We start from the raw sequence: 24,893 nt of genomic DNA on the forward strand, positions 1-24,893 counted from the left end.
CTTTAGCTTCAATTGAGAATTTTTGTTTTGTTGATGATTGTGGAGATTCATCACCATTTTCCTAATTAACCTTTACTTTTAATTGTTCCTTTGTTCTCAATATTTTTTGAATAAATTGTTCTCATCTTTGGTGAATTAAAACCATGGCTAAAAGGAAAAAGGCTTCTTCCGATATCTCTTCAAGCTCAAATGAGGACGAAGATTGGCAAGAAAATGGTAAAAGTAAGTAGAGTATAAGAGATAAACCGGGCAGACATTTTTTCTCCTTCATTTTTTTTCCATTCTATTCTATTATACTTGTAAACATGTATTTCTCTTTACTCTTTTTTCTTTGCCTTTGGTCTTAGAAATCATTTTGTTGACTCTATTTGTTTCTATAAATCATTTCAAGCCTTTTATTCTAACCTGGCATTTTCTTTGTTTCCTATTTTTTCCCTCATTTTCTCTTTTGTCTTTTTTCTTTTTCCTCTCTTGTTGTTTCTTTTTTATTCCAGGTCATGCCAAGAGTAAGCCTAAGCAGCGAGTTAAAAAAATTCCCAAAGAAGAAGAAGAAGAAAAAGAGGAAGGAGAAGTTGAGGATGAGGACGATGATGAAGATTCCGAAGGTTTTAATGATGGTTATGATGAAAATCTGATCGGTGATGAAGAGGATCAAATGAGATTGGCCAATATGAATGAAAAGGAAAGAGAAATGGAACTGTTTGCTCGATCCGAGAAAAGAGAAGTCCTAAAGACTAGATATGAGATAGAAAGGAAATTGAGGATGGCCAAGAAAAAGGAAATGATGCAAAGTCAAACCAAAATGCGAAGCAATGAAAGAAGACGAAACATGGAGGAAAAAAGAAAAGTCAAAAACGCGATCAAAGGTTTAAAAGGTATACCAAAAATGACCGAGTGTTATTTTCTTCAAGTAGAAAATATCCAAAGGATGATTTATTTCTAACATGCTCATTTACCCTTTATTAATCATTGATAATTTTGAGCGAGTTTATGTTATAATTTCTTGCGATCTAATGATTTTAAATATCTCTTCTTCTTAGAACAAAGAGAGAAAAGGAAACAGAAACAACGTCTACGTGCTATCGACATTTATTCATCTTCATCTTCTTCCGATGGTGACGATGATGACGAGAAACCCATCAAGAAGAAATCATCATCATCATCATCCAGTTCTAGTTCAAGTGATGAAAGTGATGATGATAAAGGAAGACGACGTAGTGATAAAGACGATGAAGACGGTGATGGAGGTGATGATAGTGATGAAGAAGTTAAGGAAAAGGTGGAAGATTTCATCTTAACTCTGGAAGAATTGTCAAAGATAAAGCTTAGTCGTTATCGATTACATGAATGGTGTCATATACCTTTCTTTAAAGATACAATTATTGGCTGTTTTGTAAAAGTTTTCATTGGATATCGAGAACGTAGCACTACAGAGGAGAAAGTTCCTGTTTATAAAATTTGTCAAATTGTAAACGTTCTGGATGGTGCAAAAACCTACAAATTGGATAACACTTTGACCAATAAGACAGCGTCAGTAAGACATGCTGGTGATCTGAAAACATTTAGATTTGAAGTTTTCTCAGATAAGCCATTCAGCCAAACTGAATTTGACGAATGGAAATTCCGTATGGAACGTGAGAGACTTGAATTACCCGGTAAAGATTTTATCACCAAGAAACAGACGGAGATTAAAAACGCTATCAATTATAGCTACAAAGAAGCGGACATTGAGGCGATTGTCAAAGAGAAAGAGAAATACAAATCAACACCAGTTAATTTTGCTGTTAAAAAGACTGAACTTCTTAAACAAAAAGAAATGGCCGAGCAACTTGGTAACCTAGAGGATGTTGAAAAAATTTCCAATGAGATTGAAGATCTTGAAAGTAAAGCAAAAGAATTAGATTTAAAAAGGACACAAACTATTCATGGTATAAGTTATATTAATGAAAGAAATAGAATGAGAAATATAATTGAAGCGGAAAAGGCAATTTTGGAAGGTAGAGAAAAGGAAAAGGAACAAGTTGACGATCCATTTAGAAGGCGAAAATGTGCACCAATGTTGGTACATAAGTTCGGCCGCGGAGCAAATGCCTCGACACCAGTTAATTCTGAATCGTCTTCCACTTTAGACTCAATTGTACCCAAACCTGGTTTAACTCCATCAAAGGAAGGAATCAAATTGGAAAAAGATATTACCAATCCTGGTGGATCACCTAAGCCAAATGAACCTGAAAATAATGATCTTTATTCTGCTCATAATTTCGATATTCACATTGAATTTAATATCCCAGGAACAATGAACAATTCAAATGCTTCATCAAGTTCATCTTATTCTCCACTTTATCCTTCCCATTCACTCACCTCATCATCTTCCAGGCCATCGGCACCTAATCGTCGATCATTAAACCTGGAAGAATATAAAAAGAAAAAGGGTTTAATCTAAAAACGGAAACAAGACCAATTCTCCTTTATCTTATCAAATTCATCATCATAAAAAAAATTATCATCACAAATCCAAACATCATCTCAACCGTAATCATCATCAACATCATCAAAGGAGAACAAACAAAATCCCACTTAATTGTTGTCTCTCCAAAAAAAACTGATTTTCCTCTCTTTCTCTTTAATTGCTATTTTCTTTTGTCCAGTTATGAGAGAGATAGAAAGACCAAAGAGAAAACGTTGGATAACATCATTAAAAAGAAATCCATAGTGACCACAAACAGTTCCCATGATCGAACATCACTTTATAATCTCCATCCGATGATTAGTAAACGAACTGATTGTAAGAAAGAAACAAAAAAAAAATCAACTAATCATCAACAAAGACACAATATTGAAAACTGAATCATTCATTTTCACTTCTCTCACCAACAACAACAAAAAAAAACGAAATCATCAATTGTTATCATCATGATTAATCCAAGATCACAGGCTGTATTAATCGTTCTCGAAAATTAATTGTAACAAGGTGTTAAATAATCGACATGTAAACAAATTATAAAATTAATTGAAAATTGTGCGAAATTAAAATTTTTACGAGAGGCGTCAACCATTTATATCGATTCATCGATAATTGTTTTCTTTTTTTTTTCTTTTCTGTTTCTCTTCATTTGGATTTTTATTTTCGGAGAAAAATTTTGTTTATCTTTTTCCCTTGTCATTTATTTTTCTATTTGCAATTTAATCAATTATTTCTAATTGTTGATTAACTTCGATTAAATCAGTAAGTAAAATTGATTGTCTCTTTTATTTTTCTGGAACATTTTCTTTAATTTGAATCAATCGATTTCCAATTTTATATTTTCCCTTCATCATCATCATATGTTTACCTTAATGTTGGAATTTATTTTTTTCATTTCTCTTTTAAATCTGATTAGTTAATTAACCATGGCTGCTTATTTAGATTCCATGGGAGACGAAGAGATGCTTGAACCTTCATTGAGAAATATTCTAGAATTGGAATCATTGAAATGGGTGAGTTATCGTTTTCTCTCTTGATGGATTTTTCTTTTCTCATTTTGTTCTCTGTTAATTTTTGTTCTTTTCTTTTGTATTATCTCCTTCATCTTATTCTTCCTTCTAATTTGGCTTTTTTTATTCTTCTCTTTCTCTATCTTCTTCTCTTAACCTATGGTTTGCTTTCTCTTCAATTTGATAGGTTTTTGTCGGTGGCAAGGGAGGAGTTGGTAAGACTACCTGTTCTTGTAGTCTTGCTGTTCAATTGGCTAAACGTCGTCCATCAGTTTTAATCATCTCAACTGATCCAGCTCACAATATAAGTGATGCTTTTAATCAAAAATTTTCCAAAGTACCAACATTGGTAAAAGGATTTACCAATCTACATGCAATGGAAATCGATCCAAACCTTGGAGTTGCTGAATTACCTGATGAATTTTTACAAGAAAGTGATCCTTTAAGAGGTGCATCTAAATCCGTTATCTCTGAGCTTCTCGGTGCTTTACCTGGTATAGATGAGGCTATGTCTTATGCTGAAGTGATGAAACTGGTTAATTCAATGAACTTTTCAATTGTAGTGTTTGACACCGCTCCAACTGGTCACACTCTACGACTTCTATCATTTCCTGCTATGGTTGAAAAAGGTTTAGGTAAATTGTTGAGATTTCAATCTCATCTATCACCAATGATTTCTAATTTCGCTAGTCTTTTGGGACTCACTGATTTCTCACCCGATGCCATGTCAGCCAAGATTGAGGAAATTTTACCAATCATACGAACGGTTAATGAACAATTCCGTAATCCCAGCCTGACAACTTTCGTCTGTATTTGTATACCCGAGTTTTTATCCCTCTATGAAACGGAAAGATTGGTCCAAGAATTAACTAAATGTTCAATTGACACTCATAACATTGTGGTCAATCAATTACTGTTTCCCAAAAAGTCCGATGATAAACCATGTCCAATGTGCACCGCTCGGATTAAATTACAGAACAAATATTTAGAACAGATAATGGATCTTTATGAGGATTTTCATGTTGTTAAATTACCACTTTTGGATCATGAAGTTCGTGGTGCTGAACAAATTGTTGAATTCTCGAAAAATTTGGTTGAACCCTATGATCCAGATCGACGAAATTAATTAGCCAAACCATCAATATATTTATATATACAAATGTATATGCATTCAAATTCAAACAAGACCAATAGGAAAACCTTGACAAAATTGGAACCAATCAGTTAATTTTATCTGATAATTAAACTACTACAAGGAAAGATAAATGCAAAAACAAAATTAACATGAAGATAAACAAACATGAAAATTTTCAAATGAAAACAAAAGTATAACCAAAATTTACTTTCAATGCAACAATCAAAGCAAAACAAACTATTATAACCCATTAATTTTCCTGGTGAATTTATGATTAAGGTGTAATTGGAATATTAAATTAACGAGAAGCAAAAAAAGCAAAAGAAAACGAATCCTTTTAAAAGAAACACAATCAACTAAATCATGTAAACGATTCCCAATCGTGTAAACCAACAATTAGATTAATTTCCAACTGTAAATCATTTGTAACAATCAATAATTTACCACAGAGAAAGGAGTTGTAACAATTTACCAGATCAGTTAATCAGTTAAACCTAAAGGAAAGTTGGAAATTGGATCAACAATTTATATATATTAATTTAGTTACGTTGTTTAATCGTTAGATGGTTCTGATGAATCAAATTGCCGTTTGAATTGAATTAACGTTCAGTTAATCATTTCAACCTCAAGTGTTGAATGTTTAAGACGTTGTTTCAAGTTAAACACCTTTAATCCAGTTTTCGTAACAAATGATACAATCAAATTAAATCATTTTCTTTCGTTAAATATAATTAATGGTGATGATCAACGTGTCGAATGTTTAACACAAAAATTACCTTTTAATTGATTTAATTTGCTCATTGATTGTTACAATTAGAATCGTTTGGAACCATAGAAACAATCAACAATTAACTGTTGATCAATTGTTTGTCTTGAAAAGTTAATCAACTAATTGAAAACTTTTTCTTTCTCCAAGTGTTGTGATTATATTGATCTCTACCTGTTGTTACCTATTGGAGTTTTTTAATTGTTTGTAATTCATTTTTTAAATTGTAACCCTGTTTCTTATTTAGTTTATCAATTGTTACCCATTTAATTGTTGTGAATCAACTAACAATTATGAGTGGGAAAACATCATCAACATCGTTAATAACAATTAGGACATGTTTATTAATTTTTATTGTTAGTATTTGCCTTAATCAACAATTAGCCCAATCCAAAAGGTTATCAAGTAAGTTAAATTCAATAATCAATTGATTTTCCTTAATTTTCTTAATATTCTTATCCTTTCAAATTGATTTAGTTTTAAATTGTGACAGAAAAATTTTTGCTTTATTTATTGTCAACATGAAAGTAATTAACTAATTATTATTCAAATTGATTGGAGTTGAAAAAACTTACCTTGATTAGGAAACATTTATAATACAATTTGACCGTTAACCTGATTAAAATCATTGTGATTAGCAACTTGTTTGATTGTATTAGTTAACTATATGGTTCACAATTAATAAATTGAGGTGGTAAGGTTAATAAGCTTAATCACAATTATTTGATTGTTAAAAGTTAACCAGTAGAATGAAAAAAGTTTTTTAAATATGAGAACAACAAAAAACTATATTAAGTTAATAGTAAATTATTGTAAATCATTGGGCTTGAAATTGTGAACAATTAAACAAAAAGTAGTTTCTTAATTGTTTTGAGAATTGACTTGATAAGGGAATTAATTAATTAATCTTAAATCATTAGAGACAGAAATTAAAACGAGTGACAAAACTGTTAATTAGTTAATTGTCTCTTTGATTATCAGAAAATTTTTGCTAAATCTTTTTGTTTGATTGTTTTTTTTTTCGAGTTACAATTTGATGATTAGTTAATTGTGAACGATTTTGAATGAGGCAAAAAACTATTAAAAGATCGTGTTGTGGTCAACAATTGACCTGAGATCACCTGATGATGAGGTCAGAAACGTTATAATAACATGATATTCCTGAACTGGACACTGGTCACACCCAGAAAAGTTCATAATGAATGATGATGACGATGGAGATGAAATAATAATAACAATTAAGTTTTACTGATTTTCATCCTTGAAAAATGTATATCATGAATTAGTGATTAACAATTAAAGCTAATCATCATCATCATCTAATTGTTATAATTGTAAGAAAAACTTTTTACAATGTTTGAAGGTTTTTGTTACATTTAAATAATTATATCAAACAATCAACTGGTCAGTTATTATGTTTGGCTTATTGTTAACAATTATTATTAATTATTCAATCTAATGAAAAGATTAGTTGATTATTTACAAATTAAAATTTATTTTCCATCAATGATACAATTAACCAAATCATCTTGATCACCATGAAAGTGAATCAATAATAACAATTTGTTAATATATGAAACTTTAGCTTCTTCATTTGATTTGATTGACTCGCAATTATTAACATGATGATAATAATAATTTTTGACGAAAGAAACAAAATTAAACTAAATTAAAAAAATTTCGAGTAAAAAAAAGTTATTCACAATTAGATATAGTGATTACTAAATTAGTATATACAGACAATTATGATCAATCATGAATCCAAAATTGAATGATAATCGTTGATGACAAAAAAGCATGAAATTGGGTTTCTAATTATCGAGTAACTTTTATCAATAAGAATCGTGATTAAAGATGATGATCAAGATGAAGATGGAAGATGAATTGATGCTACTGATGATGATGATGATGATGATCAACCTAAAAATAGTGGTTACAGGGTTACAATAATGGTGTAAATGGTAATCAACAATCAACAGGTAACAAAAGGTAAACAATTGAGTAAACACAATTGATGATCAGTTTCTTTCATCATCATCATCATCATCATGTTTCACCAATGCAAAAAAGTAACATGAAGATGATGATGATGTTGATTATTATTATCATGATTCCTTGGTCTGTGACGATTCATCAACAATCAACAACAACAACAACAACAACAACAATCAATGGTGATGAGCATATAATGATAATGATGCTACAGATATAAAGTGTGAAAACCTTATCATACAAATGATAATAATACTTAAGTAACAATAATAATAACAATTAAAAAAAAGGTAAAGTTAATCAGCAAATGCTAATAAATAGTCCAGTTTGATTACATCAACAGTAATTAACTTTATTGTTTTACTTGTTTGTTAATTTCCCAATGAAAGTTTAATCATCGTAATCATCATCATGATGAAAATAAAGCAAAAAATTCACTGTGAACTTAACCTGAATTTTATCCTGGACACTTAATCATCATCAAGTTAAATCATTTTAATAGAAATACAAATCATGTTATCATCTTAATCATCATCATCATCATCATCATCATCATCATTTGCTACCTTTTTCCTACCTTTACCTTGACCGTTAGGACCATTTGCCATCTTTAGATCTCAACCAATCGAGGCTAATGTTATCCAGTCAACCATTTATCTAAATTGTTATTCTGTTGTTGATTGTTGCTGCTTTTTCATATTGACACCAATCAACAATCAACAAATTGTTAGGAACCAGGTAAGACCGCTTAGCCCGGTTCCTCGGGTTGGTTTGGGTGGTGTTAGAACCGTTATTTAGCACAAAGTCCACATCATCATCATCATCATCATCTTCATCTTCATCCTCCCGTAACTATTATATTATCATAATCTTGATGATTGGTAACGAAAACGTTTGTTAAATTAACGTTTGAGAAAAACTTTTGACCAATAGTTTGTAGTTGTTTCTATCGTTACAATTGATGACCTGACTAACGAAACCTAATTACTTGTATTGCTCATATATATTTCATTTTGCAATCAATGATTAATCACAATTAACTTTTACTATTTCACTTTACGTCTGTTGCAATTTATTTATAAATATAAACAATCAAGATCAAAAAATAATGACTACAACTAAACATTAATCATTAGGCGGTGTAAGTTTTTGATTCATGAACAAAACAAATACAAAACTAAACCAAACAATCAAATTTAATCACTGTTTGAGTCTTTTAATTGTTAATTGATTGAAAGTTTTGCCTTTTTTTTTTATTAATAATCAACTAATTTTGTTCTCAATCATCTTTAAATAAGTTCTAAAGGTCGAACTGGATTTGTTAATTTTCCCAATCAATGAAAACAATCTAGAATCAAGAATCAACTCCAATGTCAGAGCGTTTTTTTTATTACCTTCCAAAAATGAACAATTAATTTTAATCTCAACCCAATCAATAAACAATTAAAGAGAAAGGATAAACGAATGTTGAAAAAACTGAATAATAAACAATCAATGAGATGAAGGAACAATCAATTTGTATCAATCACTAATCATTTTTTTTGTTTCAATTTCTCTTTCTGATTGTTTGGATTACAATCAATGATCTTGGCCAATTATCGGGGAACAATTAACTTAATCAGATGGACGAGCTCTTCTTAAAGCGAAAACCTTGACCAATCCAAACAAGAAAGTGGTTTGCTATTATACTAATTGGTCACAATATCGACCCAATCAAGGTAAATTCGTGCCTGAAGATATTGACCCCGAACTTTGTACTCACATAATCTTCGCCTTCGGTTGGCTGAAGAAGTCGAAAATATCGGCTCACGATCCCACCGACGAGACCAAAGCGGGTAAAAAAGGACTCTACGAACGGACAACCGAACTCAAGCTCAAAAATCCCAAGCTCAAAGTCCTACTTGCGATCGGTAAGTAATTAATCATCTTTACCTTCATATTAGTTATGTGATCTTCATCATTTCCGTTTCCGGGGTCAAGGAATAAAATATTTTCTACCAATCGATTTTCCTCTTTACAATTTCTCGAATATTATTATAAGTTAATTGTAACAACTAGAATCTCTTGGAATAGATTAATAGAAATCAACCATTTGAATCTACTACTTTTCTCTAATTGTTCATTAACTTTTCAGCCATTTAATTAATCATCTCAATTGTGGTTCCATTATTATAATCGAATCGCATTCATCATGGTTAATTGTTAGTGGATTAATTTGATTATCAAGATAATTTGATTGATATGTTAATTTTTTTCTACTACAGGATTTCAATCAAATGTTCAACCATTGATTCAGGAGAAAGTGATTCTAATCACTTTTAACTGTTAATTGTTGATGATGTTGATTACAATTAAGGTGTAACTTATATGTAAGGGCAACCAAGTAACTGGATCAATTGATGATTAACTTATTTTAGGAAACAGATGACAAAAGAAAAAGAGAAATGAAAAGATAATTGTAGTAATCATCATGATTAAGAAGATAATTGTTGATATAATGACGAGATAATCAGATTAAGATGAATCAAGATTAAGGTGATTTATCATTGAGAATTTGTTTATCTGATTTTCTTAATCATTTTAATCTTAATCCTCATCGAAACGAAAATTAGATTAACTATTTTCCTTAATAATTTGGTCAAATTCTTGGTCGATTGTTGATCTCAATCGTTAATTGTTGTTGTTAATTTACTTTTTCCCTCAATTCCTGAGATTAATGAAAATTTTTCACATTTGTGACAATTTAAATTGTTTTGTTTTGGTGTTTACTTTTCATGATTTTAGTAAACAATTAAGCCGATTGATTCAATTAACTTTTTGTTTGTTAACTTTCACTGGGTTGAACTGAAATTGTATCAACAATAACAATTCATTATATTAACTTTTAATTGTTTCAATAATGATTTTTGTCTGCAGTTAACAATTAATACCATGGATATCATCAAATTCATTGATTGAGTTAATTGTTGTAGCAAATAAAATTAGGGGATTAAGTGTGAAGTAAATTAATCATTTAATCAACTCAAACGTTGGTTATTATTATTTAAATTGATTGCTGATCATTTTCATTGATTTTGAAGCAAAAAAAACTACAAACAATTAACTGACCTCTAAAGTTTTATAATAATTATAATCAACAATTAATTTTAAATCAAATTTAAACAAGGTTTTCAATCTCGTTTAAATCAATATTCTTGAGCTTAATTAATAATGGTTACAACTTTTAATTAAATCCCCTTCAAAAAGTTAATTAGTTGATCGTTTTTGAATTATTATAATAATAATTGTTTCTGAAAGAATTGATTAAAACAAATTGACAATCAAACCAATTAAATGATAATTCAATATCATCATAATTGATAACTGTCGACAATGGAGATTGTTATTACCTAAACCAACAATTAACCTTGATAGTGATAGGCAAACAATTTGATTAGTAGTTGTTGACTGGACAACTGGTTTAATTTGATCTAAATTAACAGTTACTGTTTATAATCTTGATGAAAGAAACGGAAAATCAAGTAAACAGATAACAGTTAATTTACGTTTTGATTGTAAGAATATGAGTCGAGAGTAAGATTGATGAGGATGATCAATGAAACGTTTTTGCAGAAACTTGAAGCTCCTTCTCTCCCACATCATCATCATCACCAACACCTCACCCCAATCGGAAGGCCACGCTCCATCATCATCAATGTTTTACTTTCTGTCTCCTTCCTCCTTGAATTTATCGTCATCTTTTTTACTTCTTCTCCATCCTCATCATCTTCATCTTTACCATTATTGACTTGAAATAAATGACGATTAAACTGATTGAACAGGAAACTTTTCAGTTCACTGATTGCTGATGGCATTTAACTTTGACATCTCAACTCCTTCCTTTTCCAATACGTTTTGATACATCTTTCTGATCTCAATCTGTAATAAGATGAAATTGTCAGCAATCAGAATTATCTTGTTCTCGTGTGTGAGTGTGTATTATGAGTATGTATTCATTTGATTTTGTGCTATTTAAATTGTTAAGAATAATTTAAAGTTCCATTTGATCAACCAAAGCAGAAAATGTTTAACCAACCAACACATAAATACCCTTATAATTGCTTAATGATGGTCAAAAGTGCCATCAATTGTTGAGCAAATTAGTGGTAACAATTAACAGGTATAACTCTAGAGTAAATTTCCAATGATAGACAATTTAAATTCAATTGTATCTAATGTAATTTCTTTTCCAATGGTAATCAGTAATTTTTTAATCATTTGATTGTCCATCCATATTGTTAGAGTCCAAATTAACTATATAATAAAGTGATTGATTTTTGCTTTAACCATAATTGAAAAAAGTCTCCATTGAATCAACTGTTAAGAGATTAGTGAAAGATCAAGAAGAAAAAAAATTAATCCTCATTGAGACAATTTGATTGTATTCATCAATTTTAGGATAGTTTTACAATCAATTGTAATTATTTACCTGATGAATGAAAGACAAGTTGATGAAATGGTTGCCGGAAGAGGTTGATTGTTGCTCCTTTACAATTAGTAATCTTTTCCACAAATAATTGAGTCAATTCTCAAAACATTGTTAACCACATAACATTTTGATGGACAAGGTAATAAAAAAATGTCCACCACAATTAGATAATTATCCTGGATAATCAACGGTTGTTCTGGTGAGAGGCAGAAAAAATTTCCAATTCCATGATAAGCTCAAACACCAATAAGAGATAATTAAAAGTAAACATTGAATATTAATTCAATTATGTGAGAAATTGAATCAAATCACATTTTCAGTGCAAACGAAACGTTTATCATGTGAATCTATTTTTTTTTTCATCACTTTCATGATGAAGAATGAGGATTAATAAAAACAATCATAACACTCATGGATCGTTGATTAATCCAAAATGGAATTGAAACTTTTTCCGGTTCCCATTAACAATTAGATTCCAACCAATTAATCCTGTGTTTGTATCTCTTTGATTGTTGTCCAGTGATCGCGATGATGGTTAATTGAAGTCTTCATGTAATCAACTAAAAGAAAAAGATTGTTAATTAGTCTCTTTAATTGAATGTTAAAGTTGTCACGCTAATTGATTAACTCTAGTAACTGGGATTGGATTTTAAGAAGTACAATTAATCGTGTGATCGGATTAATTTTTTCCTCTCTCTCTCTCACTGACACAAACACCTAACCCTTATTTTGATTATGATTTCGGGTTTGTGATTAACTAATAATTTACTTGCATCTCCAGTGATTTATGTAAGCAACGCTCACACACAATCACGATTAACTTGCAGGCGCAACAGTTAATAAGGTAAATTGGTTTACGTGTTTTTTACAATCGATATTATCTCTTCAGGTCAAATCTGGACTTGTAATGTTGATACAAATCAAAATAATTAACTTGGAAACCAAGGTTGGTTTAACCAGTTAACCAACCGGCCTTACCTAATATCTCAATTACAATCAACAACAAATTATTAGATTGTACCGATAGTATTTATAGTTTTTTGGACACAAATTAATTTTCTCTCCATCTCATCTTGAGTTTTGTCATCTTGTTTTTTTTTGCTCCTGTTGTTGTTACAGTTTTCAATTACGATCCCAATTATCACCGGATAACATATAACTCAGGTCATTCATTAAATTTTCCGTACACACGAACATTAAAATGTTAGTTTTAATGGATCAGAGGACCAGAAAATTAGTGTTAAATAGATTGTCAGGCCAATAAGTTGATGTCAAAATTTTTGTTGGCCGGTAGGTAAACAATTAGATTACCAGGAAAAGAAAATATTAAAAATCATCCAACAAAACGGAAAAGGTTCAGTCGTTGATTCATTGTAGAGATTGATTAAAACCAAAAATCTTCTTGGTCTATTGGGTATTTTCACTATAAACAAAGAGAAAGAGACGAAGAAAATTTTTTATAATTAGTGGCTAATTAGCAAGAATACTAAATGATTTAAATCGCCAAAAGAATATGCAATTACATGTTAGGCCTTTTTGGTTGTTGACACTTTGAACATATAGAAAAAGGAGAAACTCGTTAATTCTGTCAATAAAGAAATTAATCATTTTCCATTTTGGGACAATCTAAAATTGATAAGAGTAAAGAGAATAGAAAAGTTGTCATTAATTGTTACCATGTACATGGAAATTTGTAGAAAGACAAAGAGAAAACAATAGAAGAACGATAAAGAAGGGGGAAGGGATGAGAAGCCATGTTTGTTTTTGGAGCGAAAAAGAGAAAATAAACAAAAGAAAAAAACAATATTAATTGTTAGAATTACAATATATTAACTTACGACAACATGTTAACAAATAGACGATGACAATTAAAAGACTAATCACAATTGACCATATTGATTAAGTTTGATTAGTTAACTAAAATTAGTCAATTGTTACTCATCAAAGTGAAACTATAAAAAGCAAAAAAAAACAGAAACAAAACAAACAATTAACAGATTAGTTAAAAGACAATCACCGAACAATCAATTAATTACTGTAGAAATTAACTAATTTCCATCTGATTAACTAACCTGAAATTAGTAATTAACTAAATATTAATTAAAAGAAACAGAGAACAAGAAATTAACATAACAATTAACAAGGAAAAGAAATAAAAACAAATGAGAATTTGAAATTCTAATCGATTGTGTCTCCATCTCTTTGATTAAATTAAAGAAAAAAAATCGAATCCAATTAAATCAACTTAATTGTCGACAATTAAGAAGATGATTTAAGTTTAACAATTAATTGTTCGGTTACACACCTTAGGTTTGTGATAACTTTTCATCTCATCAGTTAATTGTGATTGTATTTTATTAGAAATGTTAACAATTAAAAAATATTTTCTCTTTTTTAGTTAATCAATTTCGTTAATTTGATTTGAAATTATTAATGTGAATTTAGATCAACAAGTTAATATACTTTTCACACTTAATTGTTTTACTAACAATTTAACATTTCAAATTAACATTCTAATATTGAACAATTTAAAAGTTACAATTTAAAAGTTACAATTTAGTTTAATTGGTTAAGAATCAAGTTAAAAAACTTTTGTTACTTTCCAATTAATCAAAAGTTAATTACAATTAAAGGTAAAAATTAATTCACAATTAGATCACAATCTATGTTAAAAATTAAATCAAGTTTTAATTAGTTGATTAATTAAATTTTGACACTTTCAATTGTGAAACTGAAAAGTATTGATCTTGATTTTTTAATCAATCATTAGTTAATTTGATTAAAATTAAATCAGGTTAACCAAATTGCCTTAAACAACAATCAAGACTTGATTAACTTTTCAAACATTTCTGTTACCATTTATTGTGATTAGTTTACTTTTCCTAATTGTTGTTAATTGTGTTCCTATTGTGTTTAAATTACTCGTTTTTTAGTAAATAAATTGTTAACAATTAAGAGAGAGACAGATGATTATTATTATGAGAATTGCGAAAATTTTAAATCTCAATTGTGATTATTTTCCAATTGTATTAAATCAACAATTAAGATGATTAGAGTTTAAATTTTCTCGCAATTAAATTAAATCATTAGAATTAAATTATCATTAAGCTTTAATTTCACATCAAATTGCTTCCAATTTTAAATCATTTCATTAATTTCCCTTCAAATTGATAATCAAACCTTCAAAAAGCAACAATTTGATTAACCCTGTTAATTGTTATGAGTATTTAATTCAATGAAACAACCAGTTGATTCAATTAAATCATAATCAACAACAATTAAAACAGTTATTTAATTTAAATCTTACCTTAGGTAAATTGTATTTCATTTAGTAATGTTGTTAATTAAATGTTATCGACTCACAATAATTAAGCATCAATAAAAAAAGTTGATTGTTAATCAAAAAAATCAACGTTCATTTGATTGTTACCAATTTGGTAAATTAATTCACTTTAATTGCGAACAATCAACAACAAACAAATCAAGGAATTAATTTTTTTTTCTAATCAGATCAATGAAAATAATTCACTTTCATGAGTTGATTGTTTCGGATTACGATTATTTCAACTTAAATCGTTGAGAATTAAATCATTCACAGACAGTCAGCTAATTAGTTAATTTCTCCAATCTGATTAAATCCAAATGATTTGTTGATTAACCTTGATAATTAACTAGGTAACCCATAACTTTACGCCCTTTCATTAAATCATTTTCATTTGATTTTCTTTTTTTTTTCTTCTCCTTATTCCAATTATGATTAACCTTGTTTTCTTGTTGATAATTAAAAATTTGATTACCTTGATTAGTTGAGTATTTTATATGGAACATTAGTTAATCATTGGAGGAGAAAATAGTAACATCTAGTTAGTTAATTCCCTTGATTAAGGGAGAAGTCGATTCCTTATTAATCGCTTTTCCTCTCTCATGGTCATTCCATTGATTTAAATTAGGGTGGATTCCATTTGAGAAGATAATTACTTTATGATAGATTTCCAACAATTAAAGTAATTCTATTCTTCATAATTAAATCTCCGAGATTAAGGTTGACCATTGAGCGAAAAAATTTCCGGCGATTCCTATTCCATTGATCCATTGATAAATATATTGATTTAAATTGTAAGTGTAAATGATTGAAAATTACGAAAAAAATTGATCACAACAATTAATGTTTCATTTGCGTGATTGTGATCAACTTAAATAATACAATAACAATTTAAATTGTATTACTCTAATAACCATTATGACGATTGGTTAATCTTTCAATCATAAGTTTGTTCACCAAATTAACTTTAAGTTATAACGATAAGTTAATCATTATCAGCACCCAATTGATTATTTTCCATTAATTAATCTCGCTATCGTTTGCCATTAGGTAAATTAAACTTAATTGTTGTTATCCAATCATTCTTGATACTTGTTTTTCCTTGTATTATTTAACCATCACCAATATCAGGTCCAATTTCATTGTACCACCAGTAAGACTTGATTTGATTTCGATAACCAGTAATTTACATTTCTTTATAAATAATAACGATGATTAATATTAATTAAAATGTATCACATTTAAACCATTAATTGAAAATGAGTTTGCAAATATAATAATAATATAGTTGCAAATAGTAGGTTAAAAAAAAAAGTTAAGTATCAACAGGTAACATTAGAAAGTAATAAATTTACAACCATAATTAACTTGATTTAGTAACAGTTAATGGTAGTATTTAAGTTGATCATCAGTCGTCAATTCATCCAGGTAAAAGTGGATTGTAACCTTGACCCAGAGAGGGAGAGAGAGAGAGATTAAGACGGAAGCAAATTAACTAATGATACAATCATATTACCAGATAATGATATAAGTTATCGTAGTTAATACAATTTAAAGATGACTTATTAATTTTCCGTTGACGTTTCGTTGGTCAATATTTAGGTGGTTGGACATTTGGAACCGAAAGATTTAAAACTTTGAGCTCCAATGCTTATAATCGTCGTTTATTCATCTTCAGTGCCATGGAATTTTTGAGAGAACGAAACTTTGACGGTTTAGATTTGGACTGGGAATTTCCAAGAGGAAAAGATGATAAACAAAATTTCGTCGAACTTGTAAAGGTTGGTAGTAATTAGACATTTTCTCCTCTAATTTCCTTAAAACCAAACAACAGTCTACACCAGTTTCTTTTTCTGTTTCTGACCAATCACTTGATCAGTTTATCCTCTTCTCCTTTTCCAATCATCGACTCCACCCAAAGTCCAATCCCTTTTTTACGTCGGTCTTTCTTCCCTTTCTTTCTTTTATTTTCTGTATCCACTTGATTCACTTCCTAGTTCCATCCCATCATTTATCAATATATTTTCAATAATTTGATATTTTTTACCGTTTTTTTTATTTCTCTCTCTCTTTTTCTCCTAAATTTACTGCAAATATTGTATAAAATTGCTTTTGGTTCACTTTTCCGTTCAAACTTGAATCATCAATCAGGAACTGCGAGAAGCCTTTGAAGCGGAAGCAAAGGAAAAAAAACTTCCTCGACTGTTACTGACCGCGGCAGTTTCCGCTGGAGCCGATACCATAAAATCAGGCTATGATGTACCCGCTGTTGCTGCGTAAGTTAATTTCCAATCAATTACCATGAATTTGTATGAACCTGAAAAGAGAGAAAGAAAGAAAAATTGTAACATCTGATTATTCAAAGATCGACAATAGTATGAATACCAAACAGCATCAACAAGATACAATTAGGACACAATTAACAGCATCTACCTGGTAAAACGAAGCGTGTAAACAAATATAATCCTTTTTTACAGTAAAAGAAAAACCATTCATCAGTATTAAAAGTTGCATCCATATCAAATTAGTCCAGCACTTTGTTAGATTGTTGTTGATTCTTAATCTTCACTTTAAGTTACCAATTTTCTAAACCATAACAAAATCCAATTTAATGGAGAGTTTAATACCCGCCATCAAATGGATATGTGATTTAATGGTTTAACTTGTTTACCGGTTTTTGTTTTCTTCATTTTTGTTCTCTTCTCTAATCTCCAATCCTTTGATTATCTTCCTTAGATATCTTGATTTCTTGAACATCATGTCATATGATTTCCATGGAAAATGGGAAAGTAAAACTGGTCACAATGCTCCACTTTATGCCCAAGCCAATGAAAGTGAATGGAGAAAAATGCTTTCCATAGTAAGTTGAATGTGATTGATTTGTGATGAATTGTGATTAACAGTAGAAAGAGCAAAAAGAAAATGGTTTAAAAATTGAACATAATCTTGTAATCACAATCAACAATCTGAAAACTGGAAGGACACATCCATGATTACTTAATCTCTTTTGAATTTTAATAATCCAAACCGATATCCACTCTCAGGAAAACTCAACTGATATTCTTGTTGTTTGAGAAGATCAAATCTTCATGAGAAATTCATTTATCTCTTTTTCTTTCTTCAATCATGTTATGATATATATCTGGTCTCAATGTCAGACGATTGAAATTATCTTGAACTCTCTCAAAACCAATAGTGATACATGTCAGTAGTTAATACATGTAGTGTATTAGCGGTGTGATCCAAGCATAAATAACTGTATTTCTACAACTGAAAACTGGTTCAACACAGATTAACTATTGATGAATGTGGTACCTGGATGGTGATGGAAGAGAAACAAATGAAAGATAATAAAAGAGAAAGAAAGAATTAGTTAACATTAGAAAACAAAAATAAGAAGGCTAAAGATTAACCGTAAAGAGTTAAAATAGAATAGAAAACAAAACCAACACTATAAATGAGAAAACCGATTTACTTGACCAAACGAACAGTTCTTTTCACCTTGAACTAAAGACAACACCATAAGTCACAAGACTGGTCACTATTAATTCACTTGTCCAGTTAACTAAAGAATCAAATTTAACAGATAATTAGTGCGAAAAAAAAAGAACAAATTAAATTGCTTGAATATATTAAGATTACAATCAAGAGAAAAAATTTACTCACTCAACTCAATTACTTACCAATTGAAAAATTGATGACTGGTGACAGAAGAAAAAGCCGATTGATGAGAATTACTTTCCAATCAACTAATTGAAATTCTTACAATTTAACTAAAATTTAATGAGCGAAAAGGAGAAATCAGTTAATCACCAAAAGATTGAAAATCAAATTAACAATCAAAGAGAAAAATTTGATAGAATTTTTTTTCGAAGCTTTTACCGCCATCTGGTGTCAGCGAATTTAACTTTTTCGTTTTCGATTAAAATTTTTTTTCTTTTCGTCTCAATTTCTTAGTTAATTTGGTTGTTTACAATTAGATGTTTATCTTGATTGTTTTTTCTCAGATTAATTTTGATTGATTAACCTTTCAGGTAATAGTTTTATGTCTATGGAATTAAGTTAATTCTCTTGGTTGAAGTTCTTTTATTGTTTTGTTTTTGTTTCGAATCTTTTTTGTTGTTGTTGTTTTCTTTTTGTGTTCTGATCTTTTGGTGCTGAATTTTTCTTCTCATTTTCTATTGTTTGTGTTTAGGATTATGGGGTCAAATTATGGGAGAAATTGGGAGCACCCAAGGAGAAAATTGTCGTTGGAATGGCCACTTATGGACGTAGTTTTACCTTGGCTTCGCTTGAACACCATGGGATGAATGCACCTTCAGCAGGAGGAGGAAAAGCCGGTGAATTTACTAGAGAAGCGGGTTTCTTGGCTTTCTATGAAATTTGTGACCTTCTCAAAGATGGTACAGCAACATACCTTTGGGATGATGAGCAAAAGGTCCCCTACTTGGTTAATGGTGATCTTTGGGTTGGATTTGATGATGAAAGGTCAATTCGTAATAAGATGAAATGGATTATTGATAATGATTATGCTGGAGCCATGGTTTGGACTGTTGATATGGATGATTTTTCAGGCCGATGTACTGGTGTTAAATATCCATTGATTGGTATCATGACCGAAGAGTTGATGGGTCGACCAGCTCCACAATCTTCCTTTAATGCCGTTGTTAAACGCGCCTCAGCTCGTCCTCTTACCTCACCTAAGCCAACAACCCCCAATGCTGAGACTAATTTGATTGAGAAAAAATCGGATATTGGAACAACTTTACTTCCAGATAATGCAATAACCGAATCAGAAATCGATCCTAATTCAACTAATGCTCGGATAATTTGCTATTTCACTAAATGGTCACAAAAACGTCCCGGTGCTGGTAAATTTGAACCTGAGAACATTGATCCAACCCTATGCACCCACCTTGTCTATGCTTTCACCGGACTAAAAGATCACAAATTAGACGAAGAATCCGAAGATCCATCGATTCTCGCTTCATTGGTCAAACTGAAAGAGAAAAACCCTGACCTTAAATTATTATTAGCCGTCGGTGGTTGGATGGTCGGTCCAGCTCCATTCAAAGCTTTAACCGAGAACGTTTATCGTCAAACCTCATTTACCTTTAGCACCATTGAATTTTTAAGAAAAATCGGTTTCGACGGGTTAGACTTATGTTGGGAATTCCCTCGAGGACCCGACGATAAGGCCAAATTTACCGGACTGATTAAAGAATTGAGAGAAGCGTTTGAGGGAGAAGCAAAAGGTTCTAAAAAATCTCGATTACTATTAAGTGCCGCTGTTCCAGCCAGTTTCGAAGCCGTTGCCGCTGGATATGATGTCCCACAATTAAACAAGTACGAACCTTTATCACGGACAAAACTTGAACACTCCCAAACAATTACCTCCAAATAAATCTCTCAATCAATTACCCTTTACGATTCTAACTCATCTTTTTCTCTTCCATTCCCTCAGTTACTTGGATTACATGAGTGTGATGACTTACGATTTCCATGGAGATTGGGAACACGCAGTTGGTCACAATAGTCCACTTTTCCCGTTAAATAGTGCCACTGGTTACCACAAGAAGCTGACAGTGGTAAGTTCAACAAGTATCAAGGTTAGGTTAAAGTTGTGAGTGTTTTTTAAATGTCTCCATGATTAAATCATGAGAACCACAACTTTTTTTTTCCTCAATATTTATCAATGTTATCATCCAGTTTGTTTCACCATCACCTGATTTATGTTTATCATGTTTATGTGTTTCCAAACCTAAAAAAAATCATTACCAATCATCTTCATATCAAAATTAACTATCTCGATTGTCGAGATACAATCATATCAATCCATCAGAATACTAATTAAAGCTTAATTGGTAAAACTAATGTGATTAAATTGAATATACTATTCCAGTATTAACTTAAATTATCGTAAGGGCAATCACCTTATTAATACCTTAACCCTGATCATTAATGTTTTTTCAATTTTGTATTTATTTTCCCACTGATTTACTGATGATTTTCAATCAGATATCCAAAAGTTAACAATCTAAATGTCTAATTACTAATAAGAAAATTGAAATTTCTATTAATAGTAGTGGGCGATAATTTATGAGATTTTTAGCCCAAACAGTTTAAAGACTTTAATGATTATAATTAATTAGATGATTGACCATTTAACTGGAAAAAAAGATGATGAAGATAACCCAATAGAAATCATATGTTTAAGGTGAATTTAAATTGATTAACTTTGGGTTGAAATTGTTTCTCACAGAAAATTAAATCCTCCTCAGTGCGAAATTAGTTAGATTAATTAACTTTGATAAAAGAAGAAAAAAAGTTCAAGATTATCTCTAATTACAAACGTATTCTCATTAATCACACCTACTGATAATTTAATCTAATCAATCTAAAGTTAAATGATGGAAAAATTAATCCATCATTTTAATCCTGAATCTTTTAATACAACAAATCATCATAAACAAATCAATTAATTAATCCAATGATAATTTCAATTGGAAACTTTTCTTCACCTTTCCCATTTCCCTCAAAGAAAGTTTAACCTTTAATCCTAAAAGGTTAAATTATCATCAATTTACAATTAATACAAAGTGAAATCAATAACATAATCATAATTAACAATTTAAACTTATCAAGTTAATTAAGTTCAACTACCCGATGATTTATATTTCGTCTTAATTATGTCTACCTTTTTTTTTTAATTTCATCCAACCAGCCTGATCCTCTCATCACCAACCACCTCGACTTAAATCATCATCATCATCATAATTATAATGATTAAACTAATTCTGATTTCTCTTTTCTTCCTAATTATCATCATTTAATTGTAAACAACAGGATTTCAGTGTCTCTGAATGGGTCAACAAAGGAGCATCAAAGGAGAAACTGGTTGTAGGCCTACCGACTTATGGACGTACCTTTACACTCCAATCATCCAATTTAACCGATATCGGAGCACCGGCAATAAAAGGAGGTTTACCAGGTCAATTTACCCGTGAATCTGGATTCCTTTCATTCTTTGAAGTAAATAAATCAATCAGTTGGATGTGAAAATGCAATTTAAATCGTCCAGCTGATGGCAACTGCACTTTTCCTTTTCTGTTGATCTCCATGTAAATTAATCATTACTAATCAAATTGTTTCATTGTTAATTTACTTTCCCAACTGATTCAGGTCTGTGATTTACTTAAACAAGGAGCAACTTTAGTTTGGGACAATGAACAAATGGTTCCTTATGCATATAAAGATGACCAATGGGTTGGATTTGATGATCTCCGTAGTTTTAAAATTAAGGTAATTGTGGAAAATTTGAAGAAGAACAAAAAAATGATACAATAATTGATGATTTATTTCATTCTAATTATATGATTGTTTTCATCATGATATTGATAAATTCACACACGTATTAGCATCTTCACTGTACCTTTACAACCCTTGATATGATCTAACTGTGTGTGTGTATATATATGAAACTTGAAACATTCATTACATGTAACCAGATCAGAATCACCGCTAATCAATATTACTGAAATCTTCTCATTAGAAGATCTCATTTTTTTCATCTCTTTCACTCGACAAAATCAAGTTCCACTGCTCATTCATTACAATCAAGGGTCAATATACTTTTTCCGTTTAGTAACAAAAAAAAGTGAAGCAAAAACAGTTTGTAAAACTTATTTAATTACTAATTTCCTTACTCACTCACTCACTTGAAAATACACACACACACTCACTGCATTTACTACAGATACTATCAACTTCCCCACTACACTCTCATCATCATCATCATCATCTCCCTCTTTACCCGATCTTCATCTTTTTTACTCTTTGGTGTCTTATCGTTAGTTAACTGAGCCCATAGAAAAGTCAGGTCAATGTCTTTCTCCGAGTATAACCTTGATTTACCGGAAGATGATAAGATATATCATCTTTTATCTTTTTCTCCTTTAGCATCCTTACTTTTGTTTATCCATCATCATCTTTTCGTCATATCTCTTCTTCGTCTTTTCTCATCATCATAATTTATATTATTCTTCTTTTTTTTGTTACTCCTCTTTATTTCTCACCCTGTTCATCTGATATTCATTTCAATTGATTTATTCATGTTCTAATCTCAACTTGTTGTTTATTGATTATAAAGGTTCAATGGTTAAAACAAGCCGGTTACAGCGGCATAATGATCTGGTCTATTGACATGGATGATTTTAAGGGAACCTGCATGGGTTTCAATTACCCATTGATAAATGCAGCAAAGGAAGAGCTAAGAGGTTATCGAGTTGCTAACCTGGAAACCTCAAGCAGCAATTTAAATAATGCAATTGGCCAAAAATTAGGTAATTTAATCAATGATCATGTTTTTTAATGTCACGATAACTTATTCAATGAATGTTATTTACTATCTTATTTTGTTTTTTTTATTTCTCTCTCTCTCTCTCTCTCTCTCTCTAGATAAAGATGAAGTTTCTTGTGAAGAGGAGGATGGACACATTAGTTATCATAAGGATAAAAAAGACTGTACCATGTATTATATGTGTGAAGGGAAACGGAAACATCATATGCCTTGTCCACAGAATCTTGTATTCAACATAAAGGAAAACGTTTGCGATTGGCCTGAGAATGTTGAAGAATGCGCTTCATTAGCAGCACCTAAAGTTTAATTAATTATTTCATCTAATTATCTTCTCAATCATCAATTTTAAATTCAAGCTAATTCACTTCACAACAAAAAGAACTATTGAAATTACATAAATGATCAAACAAAAAATGGACGATGGTCAACAAAAAGACAAGATAATAATAAGAAAGTTGATAATGATAGTAACTTTAATCATCCATCATTTACATTTGTATTTTGTGCCGCATCGTATTTCATATAAGGAGAATTTAATTTAGATCATAGTTTTTTTATCATCACAAATGAAATTAATCACTATCATTGTTGACATCGTCATTACCATCATCATCATCATAATTATCACCATCATCTTCATCTCGCCGTCTTTAAACTCTTTTCATCTATTGCCATCATCTTAATAATTATCATCATCATCATCATCACAATAACAAACAAACAAATTCCATCAGTTATTTTTTTTTGAATATATTATGTAAGAGAAAAAGAGAAGGAGCAAAAGAGGGAGATGAAAATTTCACAAAGGAGAAATCAACGAGAAGAGATGAAATTACCCCCTTATCATCATCATCATCATCATCATTTTCCTTTTAGCTTACCATCATTATCATCTTTACCACTCTTTCTTAGTATTCAGAAGGATCACCCAGATTCTGAGGATGATGAGGAAGAGCCAAGGTAATATCATCATCAGAAGGAATAAAAATACTCAGGTAGCAAGGAAAAAGATATCAAAAACCAGTAGACAGAGAGAGAGAGAGAGAGAGAGAGAGAGAGAGAGATAGAGAGAGAGGTAAATATAAAATAAGATGGACAACGTGACCTGTCCAATTTAGAACCAGTTTTCGGGCTTTAGGCATGTGTAAAATTTTCTTAATTGAGCCAGTTTTACCTGGAAAAGATGATGGAAGATGAAAAAGAAAGAGATTTGTGAGAGAGGAAGTAAAACATTTAAGTTTGATGATGATAATTGCGTAAAAATTATAATATAAACGATTAACAATATACTATGTATATAAGTTTGATAGCGATCCAGTTATTTACTGATTTTAAGTGTCCATCCTTATGATCGTTAATCATGATCAGTATTTTGAA

General features: G+C 30.2%; 2 protein-coding genes and 1 long non-coding RNA gene across 3 annotated transcripts; 2 read left to right on the forward strand and 1 right to left on the reverse strand.

Annotated features, from left to right (window-relative positions):
* On the forward strand, positions 1–24,253 carry LOC128392467 (uncharacterized). Its single transcript, XM_053352495.1, has 16 exons — positions 1–222; positions 495–875; positions 1,041–2,441; positions 3,407–3,477; positions 3,662–4,567; positions 5,615–5,780; positions 8,990–9,277; positions 16,760–16,938; positions 17,309–17,433; positions 17,894–18,017; positions 19,353–20,503; positions 20,622–20,745; positions 22,004–22,189; positions 22,340–22,459; positions 23,307–23,499; positions 23,615–24,253. Exons 1-16 carry the CDS (start codon positions 144–146, stop codon positions 23,821–23,823), a joined length of 5,703 nt encoding a protein of 1,900 aa, XP_053208470.1. The 5' UTR covers positions 1–143; the 3' UTR covers positions 23,824–24,253.
* On the forward strand, positions 2,450–4,926 carry LOC128392434 (ATPase ASNA1 homolog). Its single transcript, XM_053352466.1, has 3 exons — positions 2,450–3,226; positions 3,381–3,477; positions 3,662–4,926. The coding sequence occupies exons 2-3, from the start codon at positions 3,391–3,393 to the stop codon at positions 4,598–4,600; spliced, it is 1,026 nt and encodes a 341-aa protein (XP_053208441.1). The 5' UTR covers positions 2,450–3,226; positions 3,381–3,390; the 3' UTR covers positions 4,601–4,926.
* On the reverse strand, positions 9,602–14,217 carry LOC128392438 (uncharacterized). The gene is made up of 6 exons (XR_008325998.1): positions 13,908–14,217; positions 13,674–13,787; positions 13,359–13,461; positions 12,814–13,258; positions 11,836–12,395; positions 9,602–11,723 (listed from the first exon to the last, which is right to left on the reverse strand). It is a non-coding gene; the product is annotated as an uncharacterized LOC128392438 (long non-coding RNA).
* Positions 24,254–24,893: the final 640 nt, after the last annotated feature.

This window comes from Panonychus citri, unplaced genomic scaffold (assembly GCF_014898815.1).
Source record: "Panonychus citri isolate SS breed McGregor unplaced genomic scaffold, ASM1489881v1 Contig00136, whole genome shotgun sequence".
In the NCBI taxonomy this organism is placed as follows: Eukaryota; Metazoa; Arthropoda; class Arachnida; order Trombidiformes; family Tetranychidae; genus Panonychus; species Panonychus citri.